The 12,310-nt window shown below is 45.1% G+C and overlaps 1 protein-coding gene across 1 annotated transcript; it reads right to left on the bottom strand.

Annotated features, from left to right (window-relative positions):
- Positions 1-10,378: 10,378 nt before the first annotated feature.
- LOC133830030 (HVA22-like protein e) lies at positions 10,379-11,805 on the bottom strand. Its single transcript, XM_062259922.1, has 5 exons — positions 11,521-11,805; positions 11,404-11,430; positions 11,168-11,290; positions 10,840-11,032; positions 10,379-10,667 (listed from the first exon to the last, which is right to left on the bottom strand). The coding sequence occupies exons 1-5, from the start codon at positions 11,565-11,567 to the stop codon at positions 10,647-10,649; spliced, it is 411 nt and encodes a 136-aa protein (XP_062115906.1). The 5' UTR covers positions 11,568-11,805; the 3' UTR covers positions 10,379-10,646.
- Between the last annotated feature and the right edge of the window lie 505 nt (positions 11,806-12,310).

The raw sequence follows: 12,310 nt of genomic DNA on the forward strand, positions 1-12,310 counted from the left end.
GCCGCTTAGGCCGGCGGGGATTGTATATTTGAAATTGTAGCGACTCTTTTGTATTATGAACACCTTGTAAACATTTTAAAAGGCTCATGAGCAGTTTATTTACTTAATAAAATGTACCCTTTCCTTTTTACTGGTTTTCTACCTTAACCTGATATTAGCACTTAGATCACGTTTTTAACCAAAGGACTCGGGTAGCGGGTCAAATTTCCGGTTCACAGTTCACCGTAACTGTTCTGGGGTAACCAGGGCGTTACAGATCCACCCTAGAGAAGATGGGTTTGACTGTCGCCGAGCTAAAGGCGACCTCCATGATGCTGTATGGTTTTTCGGGAGAAGGATCAGCGGCGATAGGGACGATCGAGCTGGTGATCACCCTAGGAGAAGAATCTCGGACAGTATCCAAACTACTCGAGTTCATGGTCATAGACTGCTCCGCTGCTTACAAATCCATTTTGGGCCGACCTACGCTCATAGCTTTCGAGGCTATCACTTCCATTCGACACCTCGCCATGAAGTTCCCTACTTCAACAGGAATCTGCACTATCCAGAGCGATCAGCTCGCTGCCAGGGAATGCTACAGCATTTCCATGAAGGGAAAATCTAAACCTGGGCAGCTGGCTATGGCCATTCTGAGTGAAGAGGAATCTCAGGAACCCTCAGCAGACCTTGAGATTGAAAAACCTCAAAGCGCCAAAGGGGGAAATGTCGCCTTAAGTGAGGATATTGACCCCCGAATAGGCGAAGACAGATTCGAGCTCCAGGCTATTGAGGAGCTCGTGGAAGTGAACCTTGATCCACAGAATCCATCACGGGTGGTCAGGCTCGGGAAAAACCTCTGTAGCAAGAGGAAGGCGGAGCTGACTACGTTTCTGCAGGACAACTTGGATGTATTCGCATGGTCGCACGAGGACATGGTGGGGATTAGCCCGAGTGCCATCATGCACACACTTCATCTGGATAAAAGCATTCCTGCCAAGTCTTATAAGTAAAGACGTTTAGGAACCACCCGGGCTGAAGCCCTAGAAGAAGAAGTAGCCCGACTAAAAAAATATGGCTTTATCTGTGAAGCCAAGTTCCCAATCTGGGTCGCCAACCCCGTGCTGGTCCCGAAGCCTAATGGGAAATGGTGGACCTGCATCAACTTCTCCGACCTGAACAAAGCCTGCCCCAAAGATTGTTTTCCATTGCCAAGGATTGACCAGTTGGTGGATGCCACGGCGGGGCACGAACTCATGTCCTTTATGGATGCGTACTCAGGCTACAATTAGATCGCGATGAATCCGGCGGACCAGGAACACACCAACTTCATGACCCCGACTAACTTCTACTGTTACAAGGTCATGCCGTTCGATCTGAAGAATGCCGGAGCTACCTACCAAAGGCTAGTAAATAGAATTTTTGCGAACCAGATCGGAAAAAACATGGAAATGTACGTTGATGACATGCTAGTCAAGTCAAAGACTGCCGATAACCATGTTTCCGACCTGGAAGAATGTTTTAAGATACTGCGGGAATATGGCATGAGGCTCAATCCACAGAAGTGCACTTTTGGAGTCGCGTCAGGAAAATTCCTGGGGTTCATAGTCAATACACAAGGAATCGAGGCAAACCCCGACAAGATCAGATCACTGCTCGAGCTTCCTTCGCCCAGGTCGCGGAAAGATGTCCAAGGCCTGACGGGAAGAGTGGCAGCCCTGAACCGGTTTATTTCCAAGTCCACCGATAAGTTTTTGCCCTTCTACAACCTTCTCCGCGAAAACAAGAAATTTGAATGGACAGTAGAGTGCGAAAGCGCATTCCTTGACCTGAAGGCACATCTGACCGAGCCGCCCGTGCTATCCAAGCCCAAGGCAGGAGAGCCTCTTTTTCTCTATCTGGCTGTCACTGAGGATGCAGCTAGTGTCGTACTGGTACGAGAAGAGGATCAAGTTCAAAAGTCAGTCTACTACATCAGTAAGAGACTTCTCGGGGCGGAATCCCGATACCCACTGATGGAAAAATTGGCGTTCTGCCTTATCACGGCCTCGAGAAAGCTCAGGCCGTACTTCCAGTCCCACTCAATACACGTCATGACCGATCAACCTCTAAGGCAGGTTTTGCAAAAACCTGAAGCATCCGGACGTTTGTTAAAATGGGCGATCGAACTCAGTCAGTTCGAGATCTTCTACACTCCACGAACTGCTATAAAAAGTCAGGCCCTGGCCGATCTTGTGGCAGAGTGCACGGGATTCCAGAAGGATCCAGCGGAGGACTCACCACGGGTCACCTCGCCCCAATCGTTGTGGAGAATCTTTGTGGATGGTTCATCCAACGAAAGCGGCTCTGGGGCTGGAATCATTCTGATATCCCCCGAGGGACATAGATTCCACTCGGCGCTGAGGTTCGGGTTCAAGGCCTCCAACAACGAGGCCGAATATGAAGCTTTGTTAGCCGGGTTGAGGATAGCCCAGGAGTTGAAGGCGAGCTCCGTCCAGTGCTTCAGTGACTCCCAGCTCGTGGTAAACCAGGTTCTGGGCGAATATCATGCGCGGGGACCCAAGATGGCCACCTATCTGGAAAAGGTAAAAGCTGAGCTGTTCGCATTTGAGGGAGGATTGATCGAATAGATACCTCGGGAACAGAACGCTAATGCAGATGCTCTTGCCAAGCTCGCCACCTCCGGAGAGACGGAGACCTTGGGGTTGGTACCAATAGAATTCTTGGAAAAACCAATTATAGAAGGAGTCAGGACGGAGGTCGAAATGATCGACGCCAGGACGACCTGGATAACCCCCATTCTTGAATACCTCGTCGAGGGCAAGCTGCCTGAAGAACGTAATGATGCACGGCGAGTCCTATATCAAGCTCCGAGATATACGATAGTCGATAGTGTGTTATACCGGCGCGGGCACTCCCTACCTCTCCTCCGGTGTGTTCTTCCAAGTGAAGCGAAGGCCATTCTGCAGGAGGTGCACGAAGGATTTTGCGGAGACCACACTGGGGGGCAGAGCTTGGCCTTAAAGGTTCTCAGGCAAGGGTATTACTGGCCAACTCTGTCCAAAGACTCGATCTCATACATGAAGAAGTGTGACAAGTGCCAGTGATTCGCTGCAGTTGCCCGAGCTCCTCCAGTCGAGCTGAAGATGATCTCGTCCCCATGGCCGTTTGGGGGATAGACTTGGTTGGCGTCCTCCCCACTGGAAAAGGCGGGGTCCGTTACGCCGTGGTAGCCATCGACTACTTTACTAAGTGGGCTGAGGCAGAGCCTTTAGCAACGATAACGTCAAAAAAGGTGCTTGACTTCGTGGTTAAAAGCATCATCTGTCGATTCGGCTTGCCCAAGAAGATCGTCTCCGATAACGGCACTCAGTTCGACAGCGACCTGTTCACCGAGTTCTGTGAAAGGCATGGAATCGTGAAAAGTTTTTCTTCTGTGGCCTATCCTCAAGCTAATGGCCAGGTTGAGGCTGTCAACAAGACCCTAAAGGCGAGCCTCAAGAAGAGATTAGATGAAGCGAAGGGGGTCTGGCCGGAACAGCTCCCCTAGGTCCTATGGGCATACCGGACCTCGCATCGGACTCCTACGGGTCATACTCCCTTTTCCCTAACCTTTGGGAGTGAGGCAGTCCTCCCCGTGGAAATAAAGGTTCTATCGCATAGGGTCCAGTCTTACGACCAAGATCTAAACCACGAGCTCCTACGCCATTCCCTCGATCTAGTTGATGAAAGGCGAGAGGATTCGCAACTCCAGCTCGCCCATTATCAGCAGAAAATCACTCGCTACTTCAACGCCAAGGTCAAAAAACGCGCCTTTAGCGTGGGCGACTTGGTCCTAAGGAGAATTTTCCTCGCCAAAAAAGATCCTAAAGATGGAGTTTTGGGGCCAAATTGGGAAGGACCATACCAGGTCATCGAAGTCATCAAGGAGGGAACTTATAAGCTAGCTCGACTTGACGGAGGGGCGGTCTCACGGACTTGGAACACCATCCACTTAAAGAAATATTATCAATGATTCACTTGTAAGGCCTGGAAGGCCACTTTTTGAGTATTAATGAAAATCAACTTTTTATGCATATTTGCAAGTGTAATATAAAGTAACCACGAAAGACCCTTTCCCAGTTACTTGGGGGGCATATGGTACCTGGATATAACCAGGTCTCCTTAACGACTTAGAAATCGATTCATATCGATTGACCGTTGTTTTCTTAAAAACGCGAGATATTGATAAGAGTTAACGATAACTAAGTCCTATCCTGGTTTTAACCGGGTCATAAAACTTAGAAGTTGATTTAAGTCTATTGATCGTTGTTCTTCTTAAAGAGCTCGATATATGGATAAAAGTTAATGCGAACTAAGTTTTCAAATTAAGTTCCTGGTTTTAACCAGGTCATAAAACTTAGAAGTTGATTTAAGTCTATTGATCGTTGTTCTTCTTAAAGAGCTCGATATATGGATAAAAGTTAACGCGAACTAAGTTTTCAAATTAAGTTCCTGGTTTTAACCGGGTCATAAAACTTAGAAGTTGATTTAAGTCTATTGATCGTTGTTCTTCTTAAAGAGCTCGATATATGGATAAAAGTTAACGCGAACTAAGTTTTCAAATTAAGTTCCTGGTACTAGCCGGGTCGTAAAACTTAGAATTTGATTTAAATCTATTGATCATTCTTCTTCTTAAAGAGGTCGAGATATGGATAAAGATCATCATAAACTAAGTTTTTGAAAAGATTGTAACCGAGATACGTTAAAGCAAAAAAGAGAAGATCAATTAAAAGCGTTAAATCAAATTGTCTCGAGGTGAAAGCACCTCATGCAAAGGTTACATAAAAAATACTTAAAAATATAGAAGGGCACAAGAAAAAAGATGCCCTAAGCTCCATCAGATGGCCCCTGGGAGGTCGCCGTCTCGCCTTGCTCAGCCACACCAGAAGCTTCCCCAGTCTCCGAAGGCGCCTCTTTATCAAGGCGAGCTTGGAACTTCACCAGCAAGCGCGCCCAAAGATTCGCTGACATGAAGGAAAAGTCAACGTCCGGGTTGTAGACCCAGCAGTGATAGAACAGGTCTTCCATGGACTGTTCCGAAGTGGTCCCCTTTAAGGCAGCCTGGGTGGCCTGGGTCTCAGCCTTCGCGACATCAAGATCTGTTCGCGAGGTGGCAAGGGAGGACTCGAGCTCTTGGATCTTCGAACAGGATTTCTCCAACTTGACGTGAGAGGCCGCCAAGGCATCCTTGGACGCTTGCAGGGTAGTCTGGTGTTTGTCCCTCATGTCCTCGAGCTGAGTTTTGGTCCTGACGATGCTCCGGTGAAGGGCGACAACGCTCTGCAAAGACGGAAAGACAAGTGCCTTAGGAAAAAGCAGGGCAAAGAATAACAAAGTAAGAAACCACAAAAGTTAAGGTTGGCTTACCGTCATGGCCATGCCTAGTGAAGACTCCAGCACGCCCATCGGGCTCATTGTCTCGATGGCCCGGAGCTCCTTCTCGGTGAACTTGTATATATGGCTGACGGTGTAGTTCCCCGACTCATACACCGTTCCCCGAAAGGCCTCAGGGATCTTCTCCAGGTCCTGGGGATTGACTGGTATGTGCACATCGGAGGGTACGATGGCTGAAGTCCCGACCTCCGTTACTGCATCCCGGGCGGCAAGGGGAGCTCGCGGAGCCGGTGGAGGCATATTGCTTCCCCTTGCAGCGGGAAGGACCGCTCCTGCGACCTGTGCAGCTGGGGTTTGGTCCTTCTCCTTTGCAGGAGACTTGGTGGGGGTCCTGGCGGCATTCCTGGACGTCCGGAGCCTCTTCATCCTTGGCCCAGCTGAGGGGTTCCCCCCGAAGACCGCACCTCGCAGGCTCTCCTCGGGCTGAGACATCTCGTCTGTCAAAACAAAAGCATGGTTAGTAAGAGTTAGCAACCATACAGATACAAAAACCAAGGGGTAAAAATTATATGAATACTAAGGGAATCCTACCCCCCGAGCTCGGGGAAGAATCTAAGTCGATCACTTCCCGAGCTGGCGCAAGTTCTGGGTCCGAGTCTGACTCGGGGCTAGATTCGTCTACATACTGCCTAAGCCCCGGAGCTACGGAACCCCTCTGGAGTGATGGCCATGAGCGAAGGTTGGTCCCATACTCCTCGAATAGGATCGACCTAAAGGCTAGGGTGTTATCTACTACTACGGTACCCCTAGGTCGGCTATCTTGGTAATCCAGCACAAGCCGGTCGACGCAATGGAGCAGGGTCATGTTCAGGTCCGGATCCCTTCGGTAACGATGGACGATCTACCTAGGATTGAACCTAGCCAGCCGGGGGTCTGCTGTGGCCCTATCTAGACTCCTAAACAAATAAGGGTTACCTTGGCTAGAAGGACCCGCGGCTGCTCCGGATTGGGTCCTCTCCTCGCCCGTCTCCGGGGCGATCTCCAAGGTCCGCTTCTTGTTCCTCACGAGCTGAACCTCGTCGCCCTCGTCCTCCTCATCTTCGTCTTCCGCGACCTCCTCAACGACGATGGGTCTGGTGTCGCGAGCTGGGGGAAGCCCCCGGGGCCTCCTAAGGTTTAAAGTCTGATTTGGGAAAATCAGCTTGCAGGCTATCATCGTCTCGTCTGTTACGAGCACGCGATAATCCTTCTCGCTGGGGGGCAAGCCCGCCAGCGTCTCGTATTGGGCCCCGAGGGTCACGGATTTCTCTGTCCTCGCAAAGATGGCTGCAGGAATAGTCTAAGTCAGAAATGGGTACGGGAGGAGCTAAAACGACACTTAACTGACGAGCTAAGGAGAAAAGATACTTACGAGGACGACTGAAGTAGTGAAGCTCGCAGTTCCTGAACCCCGTCGACATGAAGAATTGATCCTTGAAGTTGTAGGGGTGGCTGGGCAGCTCGATGACCGCAGCCGTATTGGGGAATCGGGTTAAGTAATAAAACCCGTCGTCTCGCCCCCGCTGGTCCGGGCTGGCTTTAAGGCAGAAAAAATATAAAATATCCGCAGAAGTGGGGACCTCCCACTCGTGCTTCTGAAACAAATACTTCAACCCTGCCAGCAAGCGGTAGGAGTTGGGCGGGAGCTGAAACGGTGCCAACCTCACATAATTGAGAAAATCAGCAAAGTACTGATCCAGTGGGAGGAAGGCCCCCGCCTTAAAGTGTTCGCCGCTCCAGGCCGCGAAAGATTCGTCGAGCGGCGCGCAACTCCGCTCGCCGTCTGCAGCAGGTCGGGCAACCACAGACGCCTTCCCCAGCGCGATGTTGTGGGAAAGGAAGATCTTGTTGATCTTCACCTGGTCGGTCATTTTTGAGATGATCTTTTCCGCCTCAAAAAATGCATCAGGAGCCACCTCGAGCTCCTTCTCCACTGCCGGCCCAAAGTGGGGGATCGGAGAGTCCGGCATCACCGCTTTGCCTTTGTCCTGCTGGGAGGCCGAGCTTCCAACGGTCTTCTGTGGGACATTCCTTTTTGGTGCCATCTGGTCGCCTAACGAACAAAAGAAAAACATTTAAGAAAAGGCGACCTAAGCGTGAGGGAGAAATCAAATGTTATTTGCACGAGCTGAGGTAAGCCCAGCCCATGGAGAGTGAGACCACGCGGTTCTATGAACACGCGCCTGTGCTCCCAACAGATCCCCGATTACTCAGAATTCGTGTGTCAGGAGGGTCATGATAGAATCTGCCTTGGGGGCAAATTTTCAGTAGGCAAAAATTGCAAAACCGCCTGTGAGGCGTGTTCCCTAAGCTACCCGGTTTTGCACCCTAAAGTTCCAAAAATCCTACCCAGAAATTTCCCCAGAAAGAGCATCCCAAAAACCATACTCTTAAGTAATTTCCTACAGCAAAGATACCCCAACCTAAAAAGGGTTTTCACCCTCCGTGTCCACAAAACCCAGTAAACCCTTGCATGCAGCTACAGTAAATTTTTTACCTAAGCTACAGTGACATATATTTTCAAAACGCACATGGACAGGAAGCTTACAGTGTTTGGCTGGGAGGTGGACGGAGGTATCGCCTTGATGAATGCTGCATCAGTGCGTTGGATTCCAAAGCTTTGAAGAAATCCGTGCGTCTGAGCTTCTTGAACGCTGAAAGCAGCAGCCACAGAGAAGAGGGTTTGTTCTTCTGAAATGAAGAGAGAAGAAGGAGAGAAGTGTGGAAAAATTTCGAATGAAATGGTGGCCCATGCGTAGGGTGGCCACGCCGTTTTATATACGTGAAGGACCACGTGTAGATGGCCGTTGGATGACCCTGGTGAGGGATCCAAGGCCCTCCACTCGAAATACGAAACGACGGCTGGACCTAGGCTAGGCCATTAAATGCGGTTCTCGTAAGATGTACCGTCACCAACCACGATGTTCCACGTATCAGGCGCCTGCGTAAGAGGTGGAATGTGAAGAGTCCATGGGGAAGCCTAAAAGCCCCTACTGTGGTCCAATACGACGTGGCATACCACGAGCAGGGACTTGGGGGGCAGATGTACGCCCTGATTTTACCACGGGCTGATTAGCAGTCGGAGCTGCGGCCTAATCGCGATTATCCCATGTACATCCCCAAGATCGGAGCTCCCGTCAAGAGGTCGTACCTCTTGAGCTCGGGATAACTCAAGGATTTGCCAAGATTGCTTAGGACTTGTGTCCGGACCCTGAAGACCGAAGGCCGAGTTACGTATCCAGCTCGTGGTACGATCTGGATATGGAGGCTATGACTCTTTGTAAAGTCTGCACACGCAAGATAAACGTGCATATATCAGACATCACGTGTCTGATATCCCCCTGACTTCTCGGACACGCAGCAGGAACGTGCGTATTCAGACACCCACGACTGGGTTGGGCCGTGCGGCCCATTATCTCATTACCTATTGATTTGACCACACTTATGTGTCAGGTTTAGGAATTAATCATGAATGTCACAGAGTTGATACGATAGGTAAGAGGGTCACGGGATGACCTTCTTACCAACTCCCAGGTACCTTCTCCTATAAATATGGAGACCTTGGAGATGATAGGGGTTGGACTCTCAATTGTAAGAAATACTTTGTAATCAAATTCCCAAAGTATATCAATAATATTGACTAGTGGAGTAGAAAGATTTTAACCTTTGAACCACTTAAAAACCGTGTCTTGAGTCACCTCTCTCACTCTCTAAGATCATATATCTGGTACGGATCATTATCAGCACTAATCTCTTTCTCTTCTTCTTCTAATTACCTGTTGGCGAAGAACCGCGTCAACATTTACGATTTAAAAGTCACTCTGTATTTATACTTTTGTCACTCCATATTTTTATCCAAAAATTTCGTATTTTTGTAATCCACCATATTTTCCATTTTTTTTTTAACTTTGAGTATATTTTTTTTAGATTTCCCTAAAAACAATTGAATATTCTGGTATGTTTGCAGAACCAACAAAACACTCAAACGTGCATGGACTCTCTCTTAAAGTCGTTGGCACTGTTCATGATTGAGGCTTGGGAAAGTAAAAATCAGTGTAAATATCTACACTCTACAGCAGCATGGATTTCATTCAATCAACTCAATTCATTAATTTTGTATATTTTCTTAGACCAAGATTAATTGAAATCTGAATCATGAAAATAATAATAATAGTAATAATAAGACTCTGCAGTATTTTAATAAGAATTTAAATAAAAAAAATTATGTGTGATTATACTATATTAAAATTTATGAAAAATACTGGTATTTAGCGTAGAGTTACTGTGCATAGGTATAATGTATCAAAAATTAAAATATTTTTGTAAAGCTTGGTGTTATTTTATTATAATCTGTATAGGAATAGTATAATATCAATATATTTATTTATAAAAAATATTATTTTGATCATTGTATTTTTTAAAAATATTTTGACTAAGATTAGATTTAGAGTACTATTTTAATCTATTTTGTAAAATAGAGTGTGAATTGTTATCTAACAAAACAAAAAAATCCACCACGTATTCAGAAAAAATAAAGATGCGAAATTGCTATTTGAAACTAAAAAACAAGTGCATAATATATAAGAGATTGTGCGTTGTTCCCACGTTTTTGTAACTTTTTAAAGTAGGATTTTCTTATAGAATTACATGATTTTATAACTCTATTTATATGACTAAGTATAGAATTATACATAACAAGATTTTTAGTTAAGTTGGGACCTTCAAAAATGTAAGTTAATAAAATTTAGTGTGTATACATGATATATATGCAACGGCCGACCTAATTGAATAGATACAAAAACTGAGGATCATCCCTAATCAGATATAGATTCCCACTAAAATGTCATACAATAGGTTAAAAAAGAAACTAAGTCAAAAAGCCATCCATTTCATTGGTTAATTAAAGTGAACTAAGTCTTGAAATCTATCTACACTTTTAAGACTTTTAAGGAGAAATATAGGCACTCTTTTTCGAAAGGTCAAAGTATTATATATGCAACCATCACAACCTCACAAGATCTTACAACAAAATAAGACTGCGTTCCCTTTTACATTTGTGGATGTTTCAAAAGAAGCCAGTTGATTAAGGGTCACAAAAACAGGTGCCTTACATGGAGTAATTAACTTGTACAAGAGTAGAGATTAAATTAGTACAACCGACAACTTATAACACATAACCTAAAAAGAAAAAAAAGAAGTGTGGAATTGAAGACTTCAATGGCAAGATTTTATATAGCCATGCACTTTTGCTTTCTTTAATGAGCCTCATGCTCTCCCTGTCCAAGAACAATCAATAGTCACACAAATCAAAACAAGTGGAATCATATATATATATATGTATATTATAGAGGGATAATAATAATCTAATCAAATTTAGAAATGTGTATATGTAAATGTGCTAGCAACAAGTTGGAAATATGAAAACCAAAAATAAATGAAGATACTCACTTTCTTTGGGATAATGAAATCCACAAACTTGGCCTTTCCCTTGTTGTGAGTTTGAGTTTGAGTTTGAGACGTTCCTCTAGACTTCTTGAGTTGCTCTCTCACAAATCTCTCGTACAAAAAAGCTGCCCCTTTGAATTGGGGAAGAACCAACCAACCCACCAGCAACAGCTTCACATCATACCAAATAGGTATACTACAAAACAACAAAACTTAAAAAATTATAACTCAAGATTGGTATCTTCCAATAGCAACTTACTATCAATATTTTTCTATAATGAATTTTTTTATACATAAAAAAGAAGGAAGTAGTACTGTTAGCTAGTCTTACTACTCTAAAGCTGGTTGAATAACCATTTCAACAAGAGTGAGAAACGAGTATATAATCCAATAAGCAAGCCACTGTTCATCATCAAGTTTTGATGTGCTCTCCAGGGCCATAACCGATGCATACCTATATATTATTAATTGAAAACAAAAACAAACCCATATGTCAAACTCATCTACTTCTCAAGAAAAAAAAAAAGATTTCATTCACCAAACCAAAGAATGATTAAGAAAACTTACAAGGGATAAATCAACGCCAAACTTGGCCTGCAAAAGATAATATCAAACCATTAAAAACGAAATATAGAAAAATATAACAAAAATATGAAGAGAGTTTGAGTAGAGAGTGTTGAGTACCCAGCAAGTGAATGAGCTTGAGAAACCAAAGTACTGAATTTTCCCATCTTTCTTCTTAGTGGGTTTTTGATTTTTGAGACAAAAAGAACAAAATAAGAGAAGATTGGCTAGAGTTGGAAAAGGGTTTTTTTAACACTGGACAAACACAAAGCTTAGAACTTTGGACAAGGACCCAACTTATATATAGAGAAGGGAAATGCCACGTGGCAATATCGTAGCAGGTATCGGATTCTTCCTTAAGCGTGTGGAAGTAAATTAGCACCGTCGTCCAAGCTGGGGGTCAGTGATCTAGGCCAAAAGCAATGAAGCAAAGCGCTTTGTACACTGGTTACATCTCATGCTCTCATGTGCCTATTTTCTTGAGCTAATTACTTTAATTAATCTCTCATTAATGCCAATTAGGGTGCCTTGCCCCATGCACAAGCCACGTGTTCATAATGCATAGTATGACGAGGTCGGTCACACGTGGCACGATGTGGAGGGTACCAAGTTTTAGGTCGGTTTTTCACTTTTTTTTTAGTAGGGACGGAATTACCTAATATAAATTGATTGCTTATGTTTATCTTATTCTGCATTAGTTAGAATGGATAATGTTGTTTGATATATGGGACCAAATAGTGATTAGCGTGTAACTTTTTGTTGCCATTGTAGAATCTCTAATTGGACCGGCCTTGTATATAAATGTTTGTGTTATGTATGTCGTCGAACATGAGATTGCCAATTTGGCATTTGCCATAAGATTAGGGGTGCCAAAGATTTAATCTTTCACTTTCAAGCCATATTCCCTTGT

This window comes from Humulus lupulus, chromosome 4 (assembly GCF_963169125.1).
Source record: "Humulus lupulus chromosome 4, drHumLupu1.1, whole genome shotgun sequence".
Lineage (NCBI taxonomy): Eukaryota > Viridiplantae > Streptophyta > Magnoliopsida > Rosales > Cannabaceae > Humulus > Humulus lupulus.